General features: G+C 43.3%; 1 protein-coding gene across 1 annotated transcript; it reads right to left on the bottom strand.

Annotated features, from left to right (window-relative positions):
- Positions 1 to 484: 484 nt before the first annotated feature.
- LOC112239720 (protein phosphatase methylesterase 1-like) lies at positions 485 to 27,067 on the bottom strand. Its single transcript, XM_042328042.1, has 13 exons — positions 26,814 to 27,067; positions 24,401 to 24,569; positions 19,371 to 19,428; positions 19,116 to 19,167; positions 17,458 to 17,612; positions 16,525 to 16,615; positions 14,379 to 14,444; positions 12,528 to 12,681; positions 3,026 to 3,143; positions 2,530 to 2,574; positions 1,568 to 1,632; positions 1,428 to 1,498; positions 485 to 864 (listed from the first exon to the last, which is right to left on the bottom strand). The coding sequence occupies exons 1-13, from the start codon at positions 27,032 to 27,034 to the stop codon at positions 840 to 842; spliced, it is 1,290 nt and encodes a 429-aa protein (XP_042183976.1). The 5' UTR covers positions 27,035 to 27,067; the 3' UTR covers positions 485 to 839.
- Between the last annotated feature and the right edge of the window lie 48 nt (positions 27,068 to 27,115).

Genomic DNA, 27,115 nt, shown 5'->3' with positions numbered 1-27,115 from the left:
GAAACTAGTCCACATTCAGGACTATGTTTATCAGAAACTAGTCCACATTCAGGACTATGTTTATCAGAAACTAGTCCACATTCAGGACTATGTTTATCAGAAACTAGTCCACATTCAGGACTATGTTTATCAGAAACTAGTTTCCTGCTACTACATGTTATTGTTGTCTTTCTAGCGTCCTTTTAAACATGGCTTCCATCACACAACAAGAAATGTAGCTTTTAGGAAAATATCATCACTCCCCACCTGTATCATATTACTGTGTGTGCATGCCTACTTTCCTTAGTGTGTGTGTGTGTATGCCTACTTAGTGTGTGTGTGTGTGTGTGTGTGTGTGTGTATGCCTACTTTCCTGTGTGTGTATGCATGCCTGCTTTCCTTAGAGAGTGTGTGTGTGTATGCCTACTTAGTGTGTGTGTGTGTGTGTGTGTGTATGTGTATGCCTACTTTCCTGTGTGTGTATGCATGCCTGCTTTCCTTAGAGAGTGTGTGTGTGTGTGTGTGTGTGTGTGTGTGTGTGTGTGTTAGTGATCGTTACATTCCTCTCCCATGAGAACTGTTTACCCAACACATGTTTGAGTCACAGTCCAACTAGACACATTTCACTACATACATAACACCATCCCGCTGCCCTGGGGCTTGTACCTTAAAAACACTGCAACATGTTGACTGAACTACACTACGACTGTAAAAGATAGAATTCTAAGTGACTAAGAAGCTAAAATGAGGTAACCGAAGTGAATACTAAAACATTATAAACTGTTGGAAAGTAAGATATGAAAATGATTTAAATATTTGTTGTTCAGGACACAGAAAGACGGGATGTTGGCCTGCTGACTTCACCGCGTGAAAGGGTAGGAGGAGCTGAAAGAGAGTGAGTTAGCATGTTTCTATAGCTTTACAATAGGTTCAGGGTCAGTTAGCATGGTAGCAAGTTTCTGTAGGTTTACAGTAGGTTCAGGGTCAGTTAGCATGTTTCTATAGGTTTACAATAGGTTCAGGGTCAGTTAGCATGTTTCTATAGGTTTACAATAGGTTCAGGGTCAGTTAGCATGTTTCTATAGGTTTACAATAGGTTCAGGGTCAGTTAGCATGTTTCTATAGGTTTACAATAGGTTCAGGGTCAGTTAGCATGTTTCTATAGGTTTACAATAGGTTCAGGGTCAGTTAGCATGTTTCTATAGGTTTACAATAGGTTCAGGGTCAGTTAGCATGTTTCTATAGGTTTACAATAGGTTCAGGGTCAGTTAGCATGTTTCTATAGGTTTACAATAGGTTTAGGGTCAGTTAGCATGTTTTCGTTAGATTCACTATAAGTTCAGGGTCAGTTAGCATGTTTCTATAGGTACAGGGTCAGTTAGCATGTTAGCATGTTTCTATAGATTCACTATAGGTTCAGGGTCAGTTAGCGTGTTAGCATGTCTCACCTCGTGCGCTGACCTCTGCTGGCCTCAGCAAACTTGTGTCTGAACAGAAAGCTGGCCAGAGCATCTGCAACCTGCACAAGAGACAACATGCATGTTAGTGTGTGTGTGTGTGTGTGTGCGTGCGTGCATGTGTGTCTTACTTTGTCTGGTGTGTCCTCGTGCACTGCGTGGCCACTAGGGGGCAGCACCTGCATCATGAATTTGCCTGAGGAGAATAATATAACAGGTGGTCTTCAGTCAGAGAACAGTGTGTGTGTGTGTGTGTGTGTGTGTGTGTGTGTGTGTGTGTGTGTGTGTGTGTGTCAATCTCGCACACACTCCACTCTCTTTCTCAGACACACATACATGCACACTGTATCTATCTATCACACAGTCTTGTACAACTAACCTTGTACAGCTAACACACAATTCAGTCCCATTCAAAATACTATTTCCCTATTCCTAACCCTAGCTCCTAACCCTAAAACAAACCCTAGCTCCTAACCCTAAAACTAACCCTAGCTCCTAACCCTAAAACAAACCCTAGCTTCTAACCCTAAAACAAATCCTAGCTCCTAACCCTAAACCCAACCCTAGCCCCTAACCCTAATTCTAACCCTAGCCCCTAACCCTAATTCTAACCCTAGCTCCTAACCCTAATTCTAACCCTAGCTCCTAACCCTAATTCTAACCCTAAACCTAACCCTAGCTCCTAATTCCTAAAACCAACTCTAGCTCCTAACCCTAATTCTAACCCTAGCTCCTAACCCTAATTCAAACCCTAAACCTAACCCTAAACCCAACCCTAAACCTAACCCTAGCTCCTAACCCTAAAACCAACCCTAGCTCCTAACCCTAATTCTAACCCTAGCTCCTTAAAATAAAACCAACCCTAAACCTAAACCCCTTAGAAATAGAAATAGTATTTGACCTCATGGGGAGCAACAAAATGTCCCCAGTTGGTCAAATTTCTGTTCATATACTAATCTTGTGGGGACTTCTGGTCTTCAAGTATAGTTTAAACACACACACACACACACACACACACACACACACACACACACACACTAGTTTGGTTGTACACTGTGTTGCTCTACAGTCTGTTTAATGCTGTTCGACCTACCTTGCATTTGGCCTATAGTCAGGTCCCTGTCCAGACGATCTACACCTGGAGACAAACACATCATTATTTTACCTCACAGTTTTCTTTTAAAGGGAACCCCCCACCACCACACACACACACACACACACACACATCTGGGGTAAAGTAAGGCTGGGTTAGACTGTAGTGTCATGTATCTGGGGTAAAGTAAGGATGGATTAGACTGTAGTGTCATGTATCTGGGGTAAAGTAAGGATGGATTAGACTGTAGTGTCATGTTGTGTAAAGTAAGGATGGATTAGACTGTAGTGTCATGTTGTGTAAAGTAAGGATGGATTAGACTGTAGTGTCATGTTGTGTAAAGTAAGGATGGATTAGACTGTAGTGTCATGTAGGGTAAAGTAAGACTGGATTAGACTGTAGTGTCATGTATCTGGGGTAAAGTAAGGCTGGATTAGACTGTAGAGTCATGTATCTGGGGTAAAGTAAGGCCGGATTAGACTGTATTGTGACATACCTGCTAACAGGAGGAGTTTGGGCAGGTTACATCCCAGGAACAGATTAGAGATCCCTCTGAACCATCCGTCCCAGTACTTCTCTGCTTTGGACAGGTCTATACGCCAGCTGTACACACCCTGATAACACACCAAAGGGTTAAACCCGTCACCAAGGTAACGAGAAGAACACACGGAATGCATCGGTCACTTCTGCCAATCCTGGAGTGCGTAAACTGAACAACAACAACAACATAAAACGAAAGAACGAAATGTGAGACCAGCGACCCCTTGCAACGCTGTGTTGAGAATGGATCGGTGAACTGTTTCAGAGAAAAATCGCCGAAAAGAGCGTCTCACTCTTAACAAGGAGGACTTTAAAAGTTGAATGCTGTTTTTGATGCCAACACTGTTAAACTAGCGAAGGGGACCGTCACTGCTGCTCGACGAGACTAGAGTCCTCTCCAGTAGCCGCTGTGGATTCTACCATGAATATGAACCAGGAGACTAGAGTCCTCTCCAGTAGCCGCTGTGGATTCTACCATGAATATGAACCAGGAGACGAGAGTCCTCTCCAGTAGCCGCTGTGGATTCTACCATGAATATGAACCAGGAGACGAGAGTCCTCTCCAGTAGCCGCTGTGGATTCTACCATGAATATGAACCAGGAGACTAGAGTCCTCTCCAGTAGCCGCTGTGGATTCTACCATGAATATGAACCAGGAGACTAGAGTCCTCTCCAGTAGCCCCTGTGGATTCTACCATGAATATGAACCAGGAGACTAGAGTCCTCTCCAGTAGCCGCTGTGGATCCTACCATGAATATGAACCAGGAGACTAGAGTCCTCTCCAGTAGCCGCTGTGGATCCTACCATGAATATGAACCAGGAGACTAGAGTCCTCTCCAGTAGCCGCTGTGGATTCTACCATGAATATGAACCAGGAGACTAGAGTCCTCTCCAGTAGCCGCTGTGGATTCTACCATGAATATGAACCAGGAGACTAGAGTCCTCTCCAGTAGCCGCTGTGGATCCTACCATGAATATGAACCAGGAGACTAGAGTCCTCTCCAGTAGCCGCTGTGGATTCTACCATGAATATGAACCAGGAGACTAGAGTCCTCTCCAGTAGCCGCTGTGGATTCTACCATGAATATGAACCAGGAGACTAGAGTCCTCTCCAGTAGCCGCTGTGGATTCTACCATGAATATGAACCAGGAGACTAGAGTCCTCTACAGTAGCTGCTGTGGATTCTACCATGAATATGAACCAGGAGACTAGAGTCCTCTACAGTAGCTGCTGTGGATTCTACCATGAATAGCAGGTAGCCTAGTGTTTAGAGCGTTGGACCAGTAACCGAAAGGTTGCTGGATTGAGCTGACAAGGTAAAAGTCTGTCATCTGTCCCTGAACAAGACAGTTAACCCACTGTAGGGTGCATCACTGTAGTAGACTGTAGGCTGCATCTCACTGTAGTAGACTGTATCTCACTGTAGTAGGCTGTAGGGTGCATCACTGTAGTAGACTGTAGACTGTATCTCACTGTAGTAGACTGTAGACTGCATCTCACTGTAGTAGACTGTATCTCACTGTAGTAGGCTGTAGGGTGCATCACTGTAGTAGACTGTAGACTGTATCTCACTGTAGTAGACAGCATCTCACTGTAGTAGACTGCATCTCACTGTAGTAGACTGCATCTCACTGTAGTAGACTGCATCTCACTGTAGTATCATCTCACTGTAGTAGACTGTATCTCACTGTAGTAGACTGCATCTCACTGTAGTAGACTGCATCTCACTGTAGTAGACTGCATCTCACTGTAGTAGACTGCATCTCACTGTAGTAGACTGTATCTCACTGTAGTAGACTGCATCTCACTGTAGTAGACTGCATCTCACTGTAGTAGACTGCATCTCACTGTAGTAGACTGCATCTCACTGTAGTAGACTGCATCTCACTGTAGTAGACTGCATCTCACTGTAGTAGACTGCATCTCACTGTAGTAGACTGCATCTCACTGTAGTAGACCGCATCTCACTGTAGTAGACTGTAGACTGCATCTCACTGTAGTAGACTGTAGACCGCATCTCACTGTAGTAGACTGTAGACCGCATCTCACTGTAGTAGACTGTAGACTGCATCTCACTGTAGTAGGCTGTAGACTGTATCTCACTGTAGTAGACTGCATCTCACTGTATCTCATCAAACGTTACAGATTTGATTTGATTTGATTTGATTTTGATTTAGTAGACTGCATCTCACTGTATCTCACTGTAGTAGACTGCATCTCACTGTATCTCACTGTAGTAGACTGCATCTCACTGTAGTAGGCTGTAGACTGAATCTCACTGTAGTAGACTGTATCTCACTGTAGTAGGCTGCATCTCACTGTAGTAGAATGTATCTCACTGTAGTAGGCTGTAGGGTGCATCACTGTAGTAGACTGTATCTCACTGCAGTAGACTGTAGACTGCATCTCACTGTAGTAGACTGCATCTCACTGTAGTAGACTGCATCTCACTGTAGTAGACTGCATCTCACTGTAGTAGACTGTATCTCACTGTAGTAGACTGTATCTCACTGTAGTAGACTGCATCTCACTGTAGTAGACTGCATCTCACTGTAGTAGACTGTAGACTGTATCTCACTGTAGTAGACTGTAGACTGTATGTCACTGTAGTAGACTGTAGACCGCATCTCACTGTAGTAGACTGTAGACCACATCTCACTGTAGTAGACTGCATCTCACTGTAGTAGACTGCTTCTGACTGTAGTAGACTAGGCTGCATCTCACTGTAGTATACTGTATCTCACTGTAGTAGACTGCATCTGACTGGAGGAGACTATCTCACTGTAGTAGACTATATCTCACTGTAGTAGACTGTAGACTGTATCTCACTGTAGTAGACTGTATCTCACTGTAGTAGACTGTAGACTGTATCTCACTGTAGTAGACTGTATCTCACTGTAGTAGACTGTATCTCACTGTAGTAGGCTGTAGACTGTATCTCACTGTAGTAGACTGTATCTCACTGTAGTAGACTGTATCTCACTGTAGTAGACTGCATCTCACTGTAGTAGACTGCCCCTCACTGTAGTAGGCTGTATCTCACTGTAGTAGACTGCATCTCACTGTAGTAGACTGTAGGCTGCATCTCACTGTAGTAGACTGTAGGCTGCATCTCACTGTAGTAGGCTGTAGACTGCATCTCACTGTAGTAGACTGTAGGCTGCATCTCAGTGTAGTAGGCTGTAGACTGTATCTCAATGTAGTAGACTGTATCTCACTGTAGTTGGCTGCATCTCACTGTAGTAGACTGCATCTCACTGTAGTAGACTGCATCTCACTGTAGTAGACTGCATCTCACTGTAGTAGACTGCATCTCACTGTAGTAGACTGCATCTCACTGTAGTAGACTGCATCTCACTGTAGTAGACGGCATCTCACTGTAGTAGACTGTAGACTGCATCTCACTGTAGTAGACTGTAGACTGCATCTCACTGTAGTAGACTGTAGACTGCATCTCACTGTAGTAGGCTGTAGACTGTATCTCACTGTAGTAGACTGTAGGCTGCATCTCACTGTAGTAGACTGTAGGCTGCATCTCACTGTAGTAGACTGTAGGCTGCATCTCACTGTAGTAGACTGTAGACTGCATCTCACTGTAGTAGACTGTAGACTGCATCTCACTGTAGTAGGCTGTAGACTGTATCTCACTGTAGTAGACTGTATCTCACTGTAGTAGACTGTATCTCACTGTAGTAGACTCCATCTCACTGTAGTAGACTGCATCTCACTGTAGTAGACTATATCTCACTGTAGTAGACTGTAGACTGTATCTCACTGTAGTAGACTGTATCTCACTGTAGTAGACTGTAGACTGTATCTCACTGTAGTAGACTGTATCTCACTGTAGTAGGCTGTAGACTGTATCTCACTGTAGTAGACTTTCTCTCACTGTAGTAGACTGTATCTCACTGTAGTAGACTCCATCTCACTGTCGTAGACTGCATCGCAATGTAGTAGACTGTAGACTGTATCTCACTGTAGTAGACTGCACCTCACTTTGGTAGACTGCAAACTGCATCTCACTGTAGTAGACTGCACCTCACTGTAGTAGGCTGTATCTCACTGTAGTAGACTGCATCTCACTGTCGTAGGCTGTAGGCTGCATCTCAATGTAGTAGGCTGTAGACTGTATCTCACTGTAGTAGACTGTATCTCACTGTAGTAGGCTGCATCTCACTGTAGTAGACTGCATCTCACTGTAGTAGACTGTAGGCTGCATCTCATTATAGTAGACTGCACCTCACTGTAGTAGACTGTAGGCTGCATCTCACTGTAGTAGACTGCATCTCACTGTAGTAGACTGTAGGCTGCATCTCACTGTAGTAGACTGTAGGCTGCATCTCACTGTAGTAGACTGCATCTCTCTGTAGTAGGCTGCATCTCACTGTAGTAGGCTGCATCTCACTGCAGTAGGCTGTAGACTGCATCTCACTGTAGTAGACTGTAGGCTGCATCTCAGTGTAGTAGGCTGTAGACTGTATCTCAATGTAGTAGACTGTATCTCACTGTAGTTGGCTGCATCTCACTGTAGTAGACTGTATCTCACTGTAGTTGGCTGCATCTCACTGTAGTAGACTGCATCTCACTGTAGTAGACTGCATCTCACTGTAGTAGACTGCATCTCACTGTAGTAGACTGTATCTCACTGTAGTAGACTGTAGGCTGCATCTCACTGTAGTAGACTGTAGGCTGCATCTCACTGCAGTAGACTGTAGACTGCATCTCACTGTAGTAGGCTGTAGACTGAATCTCACTGTAGTAGACTGTATCTCACTGTAGTAGGCTGCATCTCACTGTAGTAGAATGTATCTCACTGTAGTAGGCTGTAGGGTGCATCACTGTAGTAGACTGTATCTCACTGCATTAGACTGTAGACTGCATCTCACTGTAGTAGACTGCATCTCACTGTAGTAGACTGCATCTCACTGTAGTAGACTGCATCTCACTGTAGTAGACTGCATCTCACTGTAGTAGACTGCATCTCACTGTAGTAGACTGCTGCATCTCACTGTAGTAGACTGTATCTCACTGTAGTAGACTGTCTCACTGAGACTGTATCTCACTGTAGTAGACTGCATCTCACTGTAGTAGACTGTAGTAGACTGTATCTCACTGTAGTAGACTGTAGACTGTATCTCACTGTAGTAGACTGTATGTCTCACTGTAGTAGACTGTAGACCGCATCGCACTGTAGTAGACTGTAGACCACATCTCACTGTAGTAGACTGCATCTCACTGTAGTAGACTGCATCTGACTGTAGTAGACTAGGCTGCATCTCACTGTAGTATACTGTATCTCACTGTAGTAGACTGCATCTGACTGGAGGAGACTATCTCACTGTAGTAGACTATATCTCACTGTAGTAGACTGTAGACTGTATCTCACTGTAGTAGACTGTATCTCACTGTAGTAGACTGTAGACTGTATTTCACTGTAGTAGACTGTGTCTCACTGTAGTAGGCTGTAGACTGTATCTCACTGTAGTAGACTGTATCTCACTGTAGTAGGCTGTAGACTGTATCTCACTGTAGTAGACTGTAGGCTGCATCTCACTGTAGTAGACTGTAGGCTGCATCTCACTGTAGTAGACTGTAGGCTGCATCTCACTGTAGTAGACTGTAGGCTGCATCTCACTGTAGTAGACTGTAGGCTGCATCTCACTGTAGTAGACTGTATCTCACTGTAGTAGACTGTATCTCACTGTAGTAGACTGCATCTCACTGTAGTAGATCTGCATCTCACTCACTGTAGTAGACTGTAGTAGACTGCATCTCACTGTAGTAGACTAGGCTGCATCTCACTGTAGTAGACTGTAGACTGCATCTCACTGTAGTAGGCTGTAGACTGTATCTCACTGTAGTAGACTGTATCTCACTGTAGTAGACAGTGCATCTCACTGTAGTAGACTGCATCTCACTGTAGTAGACTGCATCTCACTGTAGTAGACTGCATCTCACTGTAGTAGACTGCATCTCACTGTAGTAGACTGTAGACTGCATCTCACTGTAGTAGACTGCATCTCACTGTAGTAGACTGATCTCACTGTAGTAGACTGTAGACTGCATCTCACTGTAGTAGACTGTAGACTGCATCTCACTGTAGTAGACTGTAGACTGCATCTCACTGTAGTAGGCTGTAGACTGTATCTCACTGTAGTAGACTGTAGGCTGCATCTCACTGTAGTAGACTGTAGGCTGCATCTCACTGTAGTAGACTGTAGACTGCATCTCACTGTAGTAGGCTGTAGACTGTATCTCACTGTAGTAGACTGTATCTCACTGTCGTAGGCTGTAGACTATCTCACTGTAGTAGACTGTATCTCACTGTAGTAGACTGTATCTCACTGTAGTAGACTCCATCTCACTGTAGTAGACTGCATCTCACTGTAGTAGACTGCATCTGACTGTAGTAGACTAGGCTGCATCTCACTGTAGTAGACTGTATCTCACTGTAGTAGACTGCATCTGACTGGAGTAGACTATCTCACTGTAGTAGACTATATCTCACTGTAGTAGACTGTAGACTGTATCTCACTGTAGTAGACTGTAGACTGTATCTCACTGTAGTAGACTGTATCTCACTGTAGTAGACTGTAGACTGTATCTCACTGTAGTACACTGCATCTCACTGTAGTAGACTGTATCTCACTGTAGTAGACTGTATCTCACTGTAGTAGACTGTAGACTGTATCTCACTGTAGTAGACTGTATCTCACTGTAGTAGACTGTAGACTGTATCTCACTGTAGTAGACTGCACCTCACTGTGGTAGACTGCAAACTGCATCTCACTGTAGTAGACTGCACCTCACTGTAGTAGGCTGTAGACTGCATCTTACTGTAGTAGACTGTATCTCACTGTAGTAGACTGTATCTCACTGTAGTAGACTGCATCTCACTGTAGTAGGCTGTAGGCTGCATCTCAATGTAGTAGGCTGTAGACTGTATCTCACTGTAGTACACTGCATCGCATTGTAGTAGACTGCACCTCACTGTAGTAGACTGTAGACTGTATCTCACTGTAGTACACTGCATCGCATTGTAGTAGACTGCACCTCACTGTAGTAGACTGTAGACTGCATCTCACTGTAGTAGACTGCACCTCACTGTAGTAGACTGTAGGCTGCATCTCACTGCTTTGTCTCCCATCTCACAGTATCTCATGTTTTGGTTTTCTGGATCTCCATTATTGCTCCATGTTACCACGGCTACGTTCAGTAGGCTACCGGTAATGTTACCACGGCTACGTTCAGTAGGCTACCGGTAATGTTACCACGGCTACGTTCAGTAAACTACCGGTAATGTTACCACGGTTACGTTCAGTAAACTAATGGTAATGTTACCACGGTTACGTTCAGTAAACTACCGGTAATGTTACCACAGCTACGTTCAGTAGGCTACCGGTAATGTTACCATGGCTACATTCAGTAGGCTACCGGTAATGTTACCACGGTTACGTTCAGTAAGCTACCGGTAATGTTACCACAGCTACGTTCAGTAGGCTACCGGTAATGTTACCATGGCTACATTCAGTAGGCTACCGGTAATGTTACCACGGTTACATTCAGTAGGCTACCAATAATGTCACCATGGCTACGTTCCGTAGGCTACCGTAGGCTACTGAAGGTTACCAGGGTTACGTTCAGTAAACTACCGGTAATGTTACCACGGCTACATTAAGTTGAAAAGCTTTCTCGAACGTAGCAGATATAAATTAATCGAATAGAGCCGACGTTATTCCTTATTTCAACATGTCAGAGAGGCATATTTGCTCTACATAGTATATTCTATCTGAATGTTCCAAAACATTGCGTCCTGCTGAACGTGCCCACCAGGTCGTTAGCTAGAACTAGCTAGTGAGGTAACATGGTGTAGCTTTTTCATTTGTTTAACGGTCCAGTCCGTACGGTAGCCTATAAGGGCCAGAATCAAGCAGTTTTCTCTGAGGAAAGTAGGAAGACTTGGCTTACATTGGTTACAGAACCTGTATATGATATGTAGTGGGAAAAGTGGGAGGGTTGAGAGAGATTGTAAATTCAAACACCACCGAATTTTCTAGAGCCTACTCAAGAGAAATTAAGACAGACTGTTTTACTATTAAACTCAGCTTTTGTTTTAAATTCATAAAACAACTTGTGTTTCTTAACCAGTCAAAGGGTAGCTAACAAGAAGGATGGTGGTGACTGGTTAGCTAAGGTGAAGCAAAAGAGTCGCCTGCGTGATCTGTATAATCGGAGGCGGAGCCAGAGGTTGTCTGCCCACACAACACTTGCTCCTCTGCAGCTCACCAGCTGATGTCGCCTGCGTGATCTGTATAATCGGAGGCGGAGCCAGAGGTTGTCTGCCCACACAACACTTGCTCCTCTGCAGCTCACCAGCTGATGTCGCCTGCGTGATCTGTATAATCGGAGGCGGAGCCAGAGGTTGTCTGCCCACACAACACTTGCTCCTCTGCAGCTCACCAGCTGATGTCGGCTGCGTGATCTGTATAATCGGAGGCGGAGCCAGAGGTTGCCTGCCCACACAACACTTGCTCCTCTGCAGCTCACCAGCTGATGTCGCCTGCGTGATCTGTATAATCGGAGGCGGAGCCAGAGCTTGTCTGCCCACACAACACTTGCTCCTCTGCAGCTCACCAGCTGATGTCGGCTGTGTTCTTCCCACTGCTCAGCTCATCTACGCTGCTAATATTAATTGTGTTTATCATGATGTCAAAAGTTCTCAATATCTCCAAAAACTATTGTTTTACTTATTTATTTTACCTTTATTTAAGAACAAATTTTAATTCTTATTTTGAATGACGGCCTACCAGGGAACAGTGGGTTAACTGCCTGTTCAGGGGCAGAACGATAGATTTGTACCTTTTCAGCTCGGGGATTTGAACTTGCAACCTTTCGGTTACTAGTCCAACACTCTAACCACTAGGCTATGCTGTCCAGTCCACTTAGTAGTCATATTTCAGTCACAGAGATAATATTGTCTCGTTTTAGTCAACATTTAAATATTTTTCATTTAAGCTATAGTTTTTTTTCTGGATCTATTTAGTAAGTTATAGTCTCATTAAAAAATGTATCTACAAAATTAACACTGCACCGAACTACTTGAGTAAACCCTCTTTTAGTTTTAAAGCACTTCATTGCTGGATCCAACTACACAATACATTTCAATGTTCTGGTGCCGTTCTGGCAATTTAAATTATTGACTGGGGACCTTCTTCTTGAATAGCGTGTTGTGTTGTAATTTACTGGTTTTCCATTACATTATATCGTTTTTGTTTGATTTTGTCTTTTGATCATGTTTCTGATAACATATATTTGCTCCCTTGTGAAAGATACCCTTGTCTCAATGGTGAGTCCCCTGCTTAAATAAAGGTAAAACAACAAACAAAATGGTGGTTAGTGTGTGTGTGTGTGTGTGTGTGTGTGTGTGTGTGTAAGTAAAGGACGTTGGTTTCTTACCTCGGGTTCCGGGATGCTCACCTCTGATGTACCGTCTGGCTTGTCGCTAATGTAGCTCGGGTCAACGCAGATCTCCTCGTTGCCCTCGACGACTACGTCACTAACAGGGACGGCCTGCTCAGGCGATTCAACAACATCCTCCACCTCTACATGCCTACAGAGTACAGGTGAGACATTTTGAGAAGTCTAAATTGGATCCTTGGGATGGCCAACTCTGATGTCACCCCATTGAAGTTGACATTTTAAGTGGTTAAAGTGGAACTTCAGTCTCTGTTTAACACCTGGTTTACTGAACAGAAGGCACATCTCAATAGGTGGTCCAGGTAAGTCATGATACAGATGACAGATTCCCTTTGTGAAGTTTGCAGTTGTGTATAAAAAACAACACTATTTTTTTTTTTTTTTTTTTTTTTTTTTTTACAGTTTAGTCTACTTTAAATCAAATGTAATTTATTTATAAAGCCCTTCTTACATCAGCTGATATATCAAAGTGCTGTACAGAAACCCAGCCTAAAACCCTCAAACAGCAAGCAATGCAGATGTAGAAGCACGGTGGCTAGGAAAAACTCCCTAGAAAAGCCAGAACCTAGGAAGAAACCTAAAGAGGAACCAGGCTATGTGGGGTGGCTAGGAAAAACTCACTGGAAAGACCAAAACCTAGGAAGAAACCTAGAGAGGAACCAGGCTATGTGGGGTGGCCAGTCCTCTTCTGGCTGTGCCGGGTGGAGATTATAAACCTAGAGAGGAACCAGGCTATGAGGGGAGGCCAGTCCTCTTCTGGCTGTGCCAGGTTGAGATTAGAAACCTAGAGAGGAACCAGGCTATGAGGGGAGGCCAGTCCTCTTCTGGCTGTGCCAGGTTGAGATTAGAAACCTAGAGAGGAACCAGGCTATGAGGGGAGGCCAGTCCTCTTCTGGCTGTGCCAGGTTGAGATTAGAACACCTAGAGAGGAACCAGGCTATGAGGGGAGGCCAGTCCTCTTCTGGCTGTGCCGGGTGGAGATGAACAAGATGTTCAAATGTTCATAAATAACCAGCATGGTGAAATAAATCATCACAGGCAGAACAGTTGAAACTGGAGCAGCAGCACGGCCAGGTGGAATAAATAATCACAGTGAGCAGGCGGAACATTTACTGTATTTATACTTGAGTATCGCTTTTCAACAGTAAAAGTTCCAAAATCGCCAGAGGACGTCTTTAAGGTTCGGTTTTGGGTCATCTTCTTCCCAGACACTTCTGCCCAAATGCGTGAAGAGTCTGGTAGACCAACGCGTCAAACTTGGCCTTCATTAGCCAATACAGAAAGACTTGGGAAAAAAACTCATAGGCATTGGCTTAATCTACCAACCGTTATAAAATGGTGTGTTCGGATACTGGATGCTGATTGGTTAATAACAGGAAGTTATAGCACTACAATCTCCGTATTCCCCCCGGGGTAATTCCAGTTCACAGTTGCATTAGATGTATCAATGCACATCCACAGCCCAGCCAGTCAATTTATAAACTTCATCTCCCATGTAAAAAACGTTATGAAAGACATTATTTCCCCAAGCTAGCATTCGGTTTGCGACAGTTTGGGTTGTCTAAACCTTGCTGGGTTTCATTCTCAATCTCCACTGCCACCACCATGCTTCCCTATAGGGATGTTGCCAGGCTTCCTCCAGATGTGACACTTGGTTTGCAGGCCAAAGAATTCAATCTTGGTTTCATCAGACCAGAGAATCTTGTTTCTCATAGTCTGAGACTCCTTTAGGTGCCTTTTGTCAAACTCCAAGTGGGCTGCCATGTACTTTTTAATGAGTGGCTTCCGTCTGGCCACTCTACCATAAAGAGTAGAATTAGCATGGTTTACCTCTTGATCTGTCCCACCATGGATACTCGTGCTGATTCCCGGTTCCTGATCTGACCGCTCTTAACACTGAAGGAGAGAGCATGAGAGCACACACACACACACACACACACACACACACACACACACACACACACATACACATACACATACACATACACACACACACAGAGAGAGAGAGAACAGGAACAGTTGAGAAAGAGCACTACCAACACTGTGAAACACTGAAACGTAGCATAGCACTCTATGGAACAGCACTACCAATACTGTGAAACACTGAAACGTAGCATAGCATAGCACTCTATGGAACAGCACTACCAACACTGAAACGTAGCATAGCATAGCATAGCACTCTATGGAACAGCACTACCAACACTGTGAAACACTGAAACGTAGCATAGCATAGCATAGCACTCTATGGAACAGCACTACCAATACTGTGAAACACTGAAACGTAGCATAGCATAGCATAGCACTCTATGGAACAGCACTACCAACACTGTGAAACACTGAAACGTAGCATAGCATAGCATAGCACTCTATGGAACAGCACTACCAACACTGTGAAACACTGAAACGTAGCATAGCATAGCATAGCACTCTATGGAACAGCACTACCAACACTGTGAAACACTGAAACGTAGCATAGCATAGCATAGCACTCTATGGAACAGCACTACCAATACTGTGAAATAGCACTGAAACGTAAACATATAGCATAGCATAGCAGCACTACCAACACTGCACTGAAACCATAGCATAGCACTCTATGGAACAGCACCTAACATATAAGGAGTGGTGTGTTGCTGAACACTGACCTAACATATAGCATAGTGTGTTGCTGAACGCACCTAACATATAAGGAGTGGTGTGTTGCTGAACGCTACCTAACATATAAGGAGTGGTGTGTTGCTGAACGCTACCTAACATATAAGGAGTGGTGTGTTGCTGAACGCTACCTAACATATAAGGAGTGGTGTGTTGCTGAACGCACCTAACATATAAGGAACTGACCAAACATATAAGGAGTGGTGTGTTGCTAACACCTATATAAGGAGTGGTGTGTTGCTGAACGCTACCTAACATATAAGGAGTGGTGTGTTGCTGAACGCTACCTAACATATAAGGAGTGGTGTGTTGCTGAACGCTACCTAACATATAAGGAGTGGTGTGTTGCTGAACGCTACCTAACATATAAGGAGTGGTGTGTTGCTGAACGCTACCTAACATATAAGGAGTGGTGTGTTGCTGAACGCTACCTAACATATAAGGAGTGGTGTGTTGCTGAACGCTACCTAACATATAAGGAGTGGTGTGTTGCTGAACGCTACCTAACATATAAGGAGTGGTGTGTTGCTGAACGCTACCTAACATATAAGGAGTGGTGTGTTGCTGAACGCTACCTAACATATAAGGAGTGGTGTGTTGCTGAACGCTACCTGGTGTGTTGCTGAACGCTACCTAACATATAAGGAGTGGTGTGTTGCTGAACGCTACCTAACATATAAGGAGTGGTGTGTTGCTGAACGCTACCTAACATATAAGGAGTGGTGTGTTGCTGAACGCTACCTAACATATAAGGAGTGGTGTGTTGCTGAACGCTACCTAACATATAAGGAGTGGTGTGTTGCTGAACGCTACCTAACATATAAGGAGTGGTGTGTTGCTGAACGCTACCTAACATATAAGGAGTGGTGTGTTGCTGAACGCTACCTAACATATAAGGAGTGGTGTGTTGCTGAACGCTACCTAACATATAAGGAGTGGTGTGTTGCTGAACGCTACCTAACATATAAGGAGTGGTGTGTTGCTGAACGCTACCTAACATATAAGGAGTGGTGTGTTGCTGAACGCTACCTAACATATAAGGAGTGGTGTGTTGCTGAACGCTACCTAACATATAAGGAGTGGTGTGTTGCTGAACGCTACCTAACATATAAGGAGTGGTGTGTTGCTGAACGCTACCTAACATATAAGGAGTGGTGTGTTGCTGAACGCTACCTAACATATAAGGAGTGGTGTGTTGCTGAACGCTACCTAACATATAAGGAGTGGTGTGTTGCTGAACGCTACCTAACATATAAGGAGTGGTGTGTTGCTGAACGCTACCTAACATATAAGGAGTGGTGTGTTGCTGAACGCTCCTCACCTCCACTCTATGGCATGGGCAATAGACTCGAAAGACCTGGGTCGTCCTTTCAGGAAGTTCTGCATGCTGTGCAGCATCTCCATGGCACTGCCTAGAGAGAGAGACCCCACAGAGCCCCAGGACAGCAACACAATTAGACCAAATCATGAGAAAACAAAAAGATCATTTACTTGACACATTGGAAGGAATTTACAAACAAACAGAGCAAACTAAGATGCTACTTGGCCCTAAAAAGAAAGTACACCGTGGCAGAATACCTGACCACTGTGCCTGACCCAAACTTAAGGAAAGCTTTGACTATGTACAGACTCAGTGAGCATAGCCTTGCTATTAAGAGAGGCCACCGTAGGCAGATCTGGCTCTCAAGAGAAGACGGGCTATGTGCTCACTGCCCACAAAATGAGGTGGAAACTGAGCTGCACTTCCTAACCTGCCAAATGTATGACCATATTAGAGAGACATATTTCCCTCAGATTACACAGATCCCACAAAGATTTTGAAGTGTAGTGGGGAGGAGCCTGCTGCTAACGGTATGGACTGGGCCCTACCTTCCACCACGTCTATCACCACCAATCCTACAGTAGTGGGGAGGAGCCTGCTGCTAACGGTATGGACTGGGCCCTACCTTCCATCACGTCTATCACCACCAATCCTACAGTAGTGGGGAGGAGCCTGCTGCTAACGGTATGGACTGGGCCCTACCTTCCATCACGTCTATCACCACCAATCCTACAGTAGTGGGGAGGAGCCTGCTGCTAACGGTATGGACTGGGCCCTACCTTCCACCACGTCTATCACCACCAATCCTACAGTAGTGGGGAGGAGCCTGCTGCTAACGGTATGGACTGGGCCCTACCTTCCATCACGTCTATCACCACCAATCCTACAGTAGTGGGGAGGAGCCTGCTGCTAACGGTATGGACTGGGCCCTACCTTCCACCACGTCTATCACCACCAGTCCTACAGTAGTGGGGAGGAGCATGCTGGAGGCGGTGTGGACAGCGATGGCCCCGCCCATACTGTGACCAACCAGGACGATGGGTGGAGGGGCCTCTCCGTAGCACGCTCGCACCACATTGGCCACATCCCTATGAGTGGCGGGACAAGAGGGACAGGTTGTGTACAGGTGAGAGGTAGAGAGACAGGTGATGTACAGGTGAGAGATAGAGGGACAGGTTGTGTACAGGTGAGAGATAGAGGGACAGGTGATGTACAGGTGAGAGATAGAGGGACAGGTTGTGTACAGGTGAGAGATAGAGAGACAGGTGATGTACAGGTGAGAGATAGAGGGACAGGTGCAGTACAGGTGAGAGATAGAGAGACAGGTGATGTACAGGTGAGAGATAGAGGGACAGGTGATGTACAGGTGAGAGATAGAGGGACAGGTGCTGTACAGGTGAGAGATAGAGGGACAGGTGATGTACAGGTGAGAGATAGAGGGACAGGTGCAGTACAGGTGAGAGATAGAGAGACAGGTGATGTACAGGTGAGAGATAGAGGGACAGGTGATGTACAGGTGAGAGATAGAGGGACAGGTGCTGTACAGGTGAGAGATAGAGGGACAGGTGAGGTACAGGTGAGAGATAGAGGGACAGGTGATGTACAGGTGAGAGATAGAGGGACAGGTTGTGTACAGGTGAGAGATAGAGGGACAGGTGCTGTACAGGTGAGAGATAGAGGGACAGGTGCTGTACAGGTGAGAGATAGAGGGACAGGTGATGTACAGGTGAGAGATAGAGGGACAGGTGATGTACAGGTGAGAGATAGAGGGACAGGTTGTGTACAGGTGAGAGATAGAGGGACAGGTGCTGTACAGGTGAGAGATAGAGGGACAGGTGATGTACAGGTGAGAGATAGAGGGACAGGTGCTGTACAGGTGAGAGATAGAGGGACATGTGATGTACAGGTGAGAGATAGAGGGACAGGTGCTGTACAGGTGAGAGGTAGAGGGACAGGTTGTGTACAGGTGAGAGGTAGAGGGACAGGTGAGAGGTAGAGGGACAGGTGATGGACAGGTAAGAGGTAGAGGGACAGGTGTGAGAGAGGGACGGGTGTGTACAGGTGAGAGGTAGAGGGACAGGTGAGAGGTAGAGGGACAGGAGATGGACAGGTAAGAGGTAGAGGGACAGGTGTGAGAGAGGGGCGGGTGTGTACAGGTGAGAGGTAGAGGGACAGGTGAGAGGTAGAGGGACAGGTGAGAGGTAGAGGGACAGGTGAGAGGTAGAGGGACAGGTAAGAGGTAGAGGGACAGGTGAAAGGTAGAGGGACAGGAGATGGACAGGTAAGAGGTAGAGGGACAGGAGATGGACAGGTGAGAGGTAGAGGGACAGGTAAGAGGTAGAGGGACAGGTGTGAGGTAGAGGGACAGGGGATGGACAGGTGAGAGGTAGAGGGACAGGTAAGAGGTAGAGGGACAGGTGTGAGGTAGAGGGACAGGAGATGGACAGGTGAGAGGTAGAGGGACAGGTGAGAGGTAGAGGGACAGGTGAGAGGTAGAGGGACAGGTGTGAGAGAGGGGCGGGTGTGTACAGGTGAGAGGTAGAGGGACAGGAAGTTATTTCCTTATGTTTTACAGGTGTGTATCTTCTTACCTAGACATGGTCTGTGTGGAGAGGTCGTCTGACTGACGTACCTGGGTGGAACCTGGAGAGAAGGAGAGGTGAACACATTCTGTAAACATTGGGTTTGTCCCTCTATCTCTCACCTGTACATCACCTGTGGTTCTTTATGATGTGACTATATTAAACACTATGGACGGATCCAAAATGGCACCCTTATTGTCATGACTAGTTCACAACAATCAAATAGAGTGGCATTCTGAGATGACCTTTGCTCTCTGAACTCACCGTGACCCCTGAGGTCCATGGCCAGCACCCTGCAGGTCACCCTACTGGCTATGGCTGTCTGGAGACCGAGGAGACGGAGCGACAGATTAACAAGAGAAACAGGTATTATAACAGGAATGGAAATCTCAAATGCTGGTCAGGAGAGGAGCCCGGAGTTTATAGATGATGACCGTATGGACAGATTACATAGAAACAAAAGAAAACAGACATTGTTTTTTTTACAGGAATAGAAAGTGTTTAAGCAGTTTCAAACACTGGTCAGTAAAAAAACACAAAAAATGCTGTATTTATTGTATAGACAGTTTAGAGTAATGGTTTAGTTTAGAGTAATGGTTTATAGTAATGGATTAGAGTAATGGTTTAGTTTAGAGTAATGGTTTAGAGTAATGGATTAGTTTAGAGTAATGGTTTATAGTAATGGATTAGAGTAATGGTTTAGTTTAGAGTAATGGATTAGTTTAGAGTAATGGTTTAGAGTAATGGTTTAGTTTAGAGTAATGGTTTATAATGGTATCGAGTAATGGTTTAGAGTAATGGTTTAGTTTAGAGTAATGGTTTAGTTTAGAGTAATGGTTTATAGTAATGGATTTGAGTAATGGTTTAGTTTAGAGTAATGGTTTAGTTTAGAGTAATGGTTTAGTTTAGAGTAATGGTTTATAGTAATGGATTAGAGTAATGGTTTAGTTTAGAGTAATGGTTTAGAGTAATGGTTTAGAGTAATGGATTAGTTTAGAGTAATGGTTTATAGTAATGGATTAGAGTAATGGTTTAGTTTAGAGTAATGGATTAGTTTAGAGTAATGGATTTGAGTAATGGTTTAGTTTAGAGTAATGGATTAGTTTAGAGTAATGGATTTGAGTAATGGTTTAGTTTAGGGTAATGGTTTAGTTTAGAGTAATGGTTTAGTTTAGAGTAATGGTTTATAGTAATGGATTTGAGTAATGGTTTAGTTTAGAGTAATGGTTTAGTTTAGAGTAATGGTTTAGTTTAGAGTAATGGTTTATAGTAATGGATTAGAGTAATGGTTTAGTTTAGAGTAATGGTTTAGAGTAATGGTTTAGAGTAATGGTTTATAGTAATGGATTTGAGTAATGGTTTAGTTTAGAGTAATGGTTTAGAGTAATGGATTAGTTTAGAGTAATGGTTTATAGTAATGGATTAGAGTAATGGTTTAGTTTAGAGTAATGGATTAGTTTAGAGTAATGGATTTGAGTAATGGTTTAGTTTAGAGTAATGGTTTAGTTTAGAGTAATGGTTTATAGTAATGGATTAGAGTAATGGTTTAGTTTAGAGTAATGGATTAGTTTAGAGTAATGGATTTGAGTAATGGTTTAGTTTAGAGTAATGGTTTATAGTAATGGATTAGAGTAATGGTTTAGTTTAGAGTAATGGATTAGTTTAGAGTAATGGATTAGAGTAATGGTTTAGTTTAGAGTAATGGTTTAGTTTAGAGTAATGGTTTAGTTTAGAGTAATGGTTTATAGTAATGGATTAGAGTAATGGTTTAGTTTAGAGTAATGGATTAGTTTATAGTAATGGATTAGAGTAATGGTTTAGTTTAGAGTAATGGATTAGTTTAGAGTAATGGATTTGAGTAATGGTTTAGTTTAGAGTAATGGTTTAGTTTAGAGTTATGGTTTAGTTTAGAGTAATGGATTAGTTTAGAGTAATGGTTCAGTTTAGAGTAATGGTTTAGAGTAATGGTTTATAGTAATGGATCAGTTTAGAGTAATGGTTTAGAGTAATGGTTTAGAGTAATGGATTAGAGTAATGGTTTAGTTTAGAGTAATGGATTAGTTTAGAGTAATGGTTCAGTTTAGAGTAATGGTTTAGAGTAATGGTTCAGTTTAGAGTAATGTTTTAGAGTAATGGTTTAGAGTAATGGTTTAGTTTAGAGTAATGGTTTAGAGTAATGGTTTAGAGTAATGGATTAGTTTAGAGTAATGGTTTAGTTTAGAATAATGGTTCAGTTTAGAGTAATGGATTGGTTTAGAGTAATGGATTAGTTTAGGGTAATGGTTTAGAGTAATGGATTAGTTTAGAGTAATGGTTTAGAGTAATGGTTCAGTTCAGAGTAATGGTTTAGTTTAGAGTAATGGTTTAGAGTAAAGGTTTAGTTTAGAATAATGGTTTAGAGTAATGGTTCAGTTTAGAGTAATGGTTTAGAGTAATGGATTAGTTTAGGGTAATGGTTTAGAGTAATGGTTCAGTTTAGAGTAATGGTTTAGTTTAGAGTAATGGTTTAGAGTAATGGTTTAGTTTAGGGTAATGGTTTAGAGTAATGGTTTAGTTTAGAGTAATGGTTTAGTTTAGAGTAATGGTTTAGAGTAATGGTTTAGTTTAGAGTAATGGTTTAGAGTAATGGTTTAGTTTAGAGTAATGGTTTAGTTTAGAGTAATGGTTTAGAGTAATGGATTAGTTTAGGGTAATGGTTTAGAGTAATGGTTCAGTTTAGAGTAATGGTTTAGTTTAGAGTAATGGTTTAGAGTAATGGTTTAGTTTAGGGTAATGGTTTAGAGTAATGGTTTAGTTTAGAGTAATGGTTTAGAGTAATGGTTTAGAGTAATGGTTTAGAGTAATGGTTTAGTTTAGAGTAATGGTTTAGTTTAGGGTAATGGTTTAGAGTAATGGTTCAGTTTAGAGTAATGGTTCAGTTTAGAGTAATGGTTTAGAGTAATGGTTTCGAGTAATGGTTTAGAGTAATGGTTTAGTTTAGAGTAATGGTTTAGTTTAGGGTAATGGTTTAGAGTAATGGTTCAGTTTAGAGTAATGGTTCAGTTTAGAGTAATGGTTCAGTTTAGAGTAATGGGTTAGAGTAATGGATTAGTTTAGAGTAATGGTTTAGAATAATGGTTTAGAGTAATGGTTTAGAGTAATGGATTAGAGTAATGGTTTAGAGTAATGGATTAGTTTAGAGTAATGGTTTTGAGTAATAGTTTAGAGTAATGGTTTAGAGTAATGGATTAGAGTGATGGTTTAAAGTAATTGTTTAGTTTAGAGTAATGGTTCAGTTTAGAGTAATTTATTAGAGTAATGGTTTAGAGTAATGGTTCAGTTTAGAGTAATGGTTTAGAGTAATGGTTTAGTTTAGAGTAATGGTTTTGAGTAATAGTTTAGAGTAATGGTTTAGAGTAATGGATTAGAGTGATGGTTTAAAGTAATTGTTTAGTTTAGAGTAATGGATTAGAGTAATGGTTTAGAGTAATGGTTCAGTTTAGAGTAATGGATTAGAGTAATGGTTTAGAGTAATGGTTCAGTTTAGAGTAATGGTTTAGAGTAATGGTTTAGAGTAATGGTTTAGAGTAATGGTTCAGTTTAGAGTAATGGATTAGAGTAATGGTTTAGAGTAATGGTTCAGTTTAGAGTAATGGTTTAGAGTAATGGTTTAGAGTAATGGTTTAGAGTAATGGTTTAGAGTAATGGTTTAGTTTAGAGTAATGGATTGGTTTAGAGTAATGGTTCAGTTTAGAGTAATGGTTCAGTTTAGAGTAATGGTTTAGAGTAATGGATTTAGAGTAATGGTTTAGAGTAATGGTTCAGTTTAGAGTAATGGTTTAGAATGTTTAATGGATTTAGAGTAATGGTTTAGAGTAATGGTTTAGTTTTTTTAGAGTAATGGTTAGAGTAATGGATTAGAGTAATGGTTTAGAGTAATGGTTCAGTTTAGAGTAATGGTTTAGTAATGGTTAATAATGGTTTAGAGTAATGGTTCAGTTTAGGTTTAGAGTAATGGTTTAGAGTAATGGTTTAGAGTAATGGTTTAGAGTAATGGTTTAGAGTAATGGATTAGAGTAATGGTTTAGAGTAATGGTTTAGAGTAATGGGTCAATGTTTAGAGTAATGGTTTAGAGTAATGGTTTAGAGTAATGGTTTAGAGTAATGGTTTTTAGAGTAATGGTTTAGAGTAATGGTTTAGAGTAATGGTTTAGAGTAATGGTTCAGAGTAATGGTTCAGTTTAGAGTAATGGTTTAGTTTAGAGTAATGGTTTAGAGTAATGGTTTAGAGTAATGGTTTAGAGTAATGGTTTAATGGTTTAGTTTAGAGTAATGGATTAGTAATGGTTTAGAGTAATGGTTTAGAGTAATGGTTTAGAATGTTTAGAATGGTTTAGAGTAATGGTTTAGAGTAATGGTTTAGAGTAATGGTTTAGAGTAATGGTTTAGAGTAATGGTTCAGTTTAGAGTAATGGATTAGAGTAATGGTTTAGAGTAATGGTTCAGTTTAGAGTAATGGTTTAGAGTAATGGTTTAGAGTAATGGTTTAGTTTAGAGTAATGGTTTAGAGTAATGGTTTAGAGTAATGGTTTAGAGTAATGGTTTAGAGTAATGGTTCAGTTTAGAGTAATGGTTTAGAGTAATGGTTTAGAGTAATGGTTTAGAGTAATGGTTTAGAGTAATGGTTTAGAGTAATGGTTTAGTTTAGTAATGGTTTAGAGTAATGGTTTAGAGTAATGGTTTAGAGTAATGGTTTAGAGTAATGGTTTAGAGTAATGGTTTAGAGTAATGGTTTAGAGTAATGGGTTAGAGTAATGGTTTAGAGTAATGGTTCAGTTTAGAGTAATGGTTTAGAGTAATGGTTTAGAGTAATCGTTTACTTTTTAGAGTAATGGTTTAGAGTAATGGTTTAGAGTAATGGTTTAGAGTAATGGTTTAGAGTAATGGTTTAGAGTAATGGTTCAGTTTAGAGTAATGGTTTAGAGTAATGGTTTAGAGTAATGGTTTAGAGTAATGGTTCAGAGTAATGGTTTAGAGTAATGGTTCAGAGTAATGGTTCAGAGTAATGGGTCAGAGTAATGGGTCAGAGTAATGGGTCAGAGTAATGGGTCAGAGTAATGGGTCAGAGTAATGGTTTAGAGTAATGGATTAGAGTAATGGTTTAGAGTAATGGTTCAGAGTAATGGGTCAGAGTAATGGGTCAGAGTAATGGGTCAGAGTAATGGGTCAGACAGGACTGAACTAAGGGGAACACATGTAACCTTACAGGATTGTGAACGAGCTGTAGATAATAATTGTAAAGATAGTGGACTCACAGTAAAAACAGCCCAGGACAAGGCAGAGTGTCCTCCTCCGTGCAGCAGAACCAGTAGAGGTCCATCAGTCCCGTTCCTGTAGACCCTGAACACATCTCTGGTCTCTGACGGTCCTACTGGGATGTCCTCCGACTGGTCAAAATACTGCCTCCACGACACTGCTGAGTAACTGGTAGAGGAGAATACACAGAGTTAGTGTGTGGGGGGTGTGTAACGTGTGTGTGGTGGTGGTGGGGAGGGTGTAACGTGTGTGTGTATGTGTGTGGCGAGGCGGGGGATTAGTTTAGAGTAATAGTGTAGTGTGTGTGTGTGGGGGGTGTAATGTGTGTGAGTGTGTGGTGGTGGTGGTGTGTGTGTGTGGGGGGGGGTGGGTGTGTAACGTGTGTGAGTGTGTGGTGGTGGTGGGGGGTGTAATGTGTGTGTGTGTGGTGGGGGGGGGGTGGGTGTGTAACGTGTGTGAGTGTGTGGTGGTGGTGAGGGGGGTGGGTGTGTAACGTGTGTGTGTGTGGCGGGGGGTGTACCGTGTGTGTGTGTGGCGGGGGGGTGTAACGTGTGTGTGTGTGGGGGTGTAGTGTGTGTGTGTGGGGGGGGTGTAACATGTGTGTGTGTGGTGGTGGGGGGGGGGGGGTGGGTGTGTAACGTGTGTGAGTGTGTGGTGGTGGTGGGGGGGTAATGTAATGTGTGTGTGTGTGTGTGGTGGTGGGGGGTGGGTGTGTAACGTGTGTGAGTGTGTGTGTGGTGGTGGGGGGGGTGTAACATGTGTGAGTGTGTGTGTGGTGGTGGGGGGTGTAACGTGTGTGTGTGTGTGTGTGTGTGTGGCGAAGGGGGTGTAGTGTGTGTGTGGGGGGTGTGTAACGTGTGTGAGTGTGTGGTGGTGGTGGTGGGGGTGTAATGTGTGTGTGTGTGGTGGTGGGGGGGTGGTGTGGGTGTGTAACGTGTGTGAGTGTGTGGTGGTGGTGAGGGGGTGTAATGTGTGTGTGTGTGTGTGTGTGTGGGGGGGGTGGGTGTGTAACGTGTGTGTGTGTGTAGGGGGTGTAGTGTGTGTGTGTGGGGGTGTAACGTGTGTGTGTGTAGGGGGTGTAGTGTGTGTGTGTGTGGGGTGGGGGTGTAACATGTGTGTGTGGTGGTGGTGGTGGGGGGGTGTAATGTGTGTGTGTGTGTGGTGGTGGGGGGGGTGTGTAACGTGTGTGAGTGTGTGGTGGTGGTGGGGGAGGGTGTAATGTGTGTGTGTGTGTGGTGGTGGGGGTGGGTGTGTAACGTGTGTGATGTGTGGTGGTGGTGGGGGGTGTAATGTGTGTGTGTGTGTGTGTGGGGGGGGGTGGGTGTGTAACGTGTGTGAGTGTGTGGTGGTGGGAAGGGGGGTGTGTAAAATCTAATTTTATTTGTCACATGCGCCAAATACAACAGGGGTAGACTTTCCAACAGAGTTCAAAATTAGCTAAATTAAAAACCTAATAGTAACACATTGCGTGTGTGTGTGTGTGTGTGTGTGTGTGTGTGTGTGTGTGTGTGTGTGTGTGTGTGTGTGTGTGTGTGTGTGTGTGTGTGTGTGTGTGTGGTGCGGGTGTGTGTGTGTAGCCTGTCTGTGAAATGTGGATCTGATATGATTGATAACTCTCACAACAACCCATTTTCAAGACGGTGAACTATATTAGTTATCAGTTTCCTGCCGATGATTCTATCCCATTCTAGAAAGCAGACAGAACCCTCTAGATTAGAGCACTAGACTACAACACAGACAGAACCCTCTAGATTAGAACACTAGACTACAACACAGACAGAACCCTCTAGATTAGAACACTAGACTACAACACAGACAGAACCCTCTAGATTAGAGCACTAGACTACAACACAGACAGAACCCTCTAGATTAGAGCACTAGACTACAACACAGACAGAACCCTCTAGATTAGAACACTAGACTACAACACAGACAGAACCCTCGAGAACACAGAACATTAGAACACAGATGGAACACTTAGTCTGAAACACAAAACATTAAACTATTACACTGACAGAACCTTCGAGAACACAGAACACTAGACTAGTACACAGACAGAACCCTCTAGAACACAGAACACTAGACTATAATATAGACAGAACCCTCTAGAACACAGAACACTAGACTAGAACAGAGACAGAACCCTCTAGAACACAGAACACTAGACTATAATATAGACAGAACCCTCTAGAACACAGAACACTAGACTAGAACAGAGACAGAACACTCAAGATTAAAACAGCTGAACACTCTAGAACACAGAACACACTAGACTATAACATTTGACAGAACGCTCTGGAAACAGGAAACGCTTTAGAACACAGAACACTGGATAGAACACAGACAGAACCCTCTAGAACACAGAACACTGGATAGAACACAGACAGAACCCCTTCATAGAATATAACTCACTTCTCTGTGTCGAAGCTGTCCTCCCACATCCTCCTGGGTGGCAGTGGACAGGTGTCAGGCTCAGCCTGTGTCTCTGGCTGGGGGTCCTCCGGTACCTTCAGGGGCTCTGCTACAGGCAGCGTAGGGTCTGCAGCAGGGTGTGGTAGCTGAGGGTAATCTGCCGACTGTGGGGCTCCTAGACCTAGAGAACTAGTCTCCACCTCACTGCGTACCTCTGCCATCGACCAAATGACATCTAACAGTGTGGCACGAAGCCTAAGTACCCACCAAGTACACTACAAGTACCTGACAGGACAATGCGT

Source organism: Oncorhynchus tshawytscha, linkage group LG10, assembly GCF_018296145.1.
Source record: "Oncorhynchus tshawytscha isolate Ot180627B linkage group LG10, Otsh_v2.0, whole genome shotgun sequence".
Taxonomy (NCBI): Eukaryota; Metazoa; Chordata; class Actinopteri; order Salmoniformes; family Salmonidae; genus Oncorhynchus; species Oncorhynchus tshawytscha.
This window is presented reverse-complemented; position numbering and strand designations above follow the sequence as displayed.

Coding starts and splice junctions, on each gene's coding strand:
- LOC112239720 (XM_042328042.1), bottom strand. CDS start 27,034: ATGGCAGAGGTACGCAGTGAGGTGGAGACTAGTTCTCTAGGTCTAGGA. Junction 16,616..17,457: donor GGTGATAGACGTGGTGGAAG/GTAGGGCCCAGT, acceptor CTCTCTCTCTAG/GCAGTGCCATGGAGATGCTG. Junction 14,445..16,524: donor GCCCATGCCATAGAGTGGAG/GTGAGGAGCGTT, acceptor TCTCTCCTTCAG/TGTTAAGAGCGGTCAGATCA.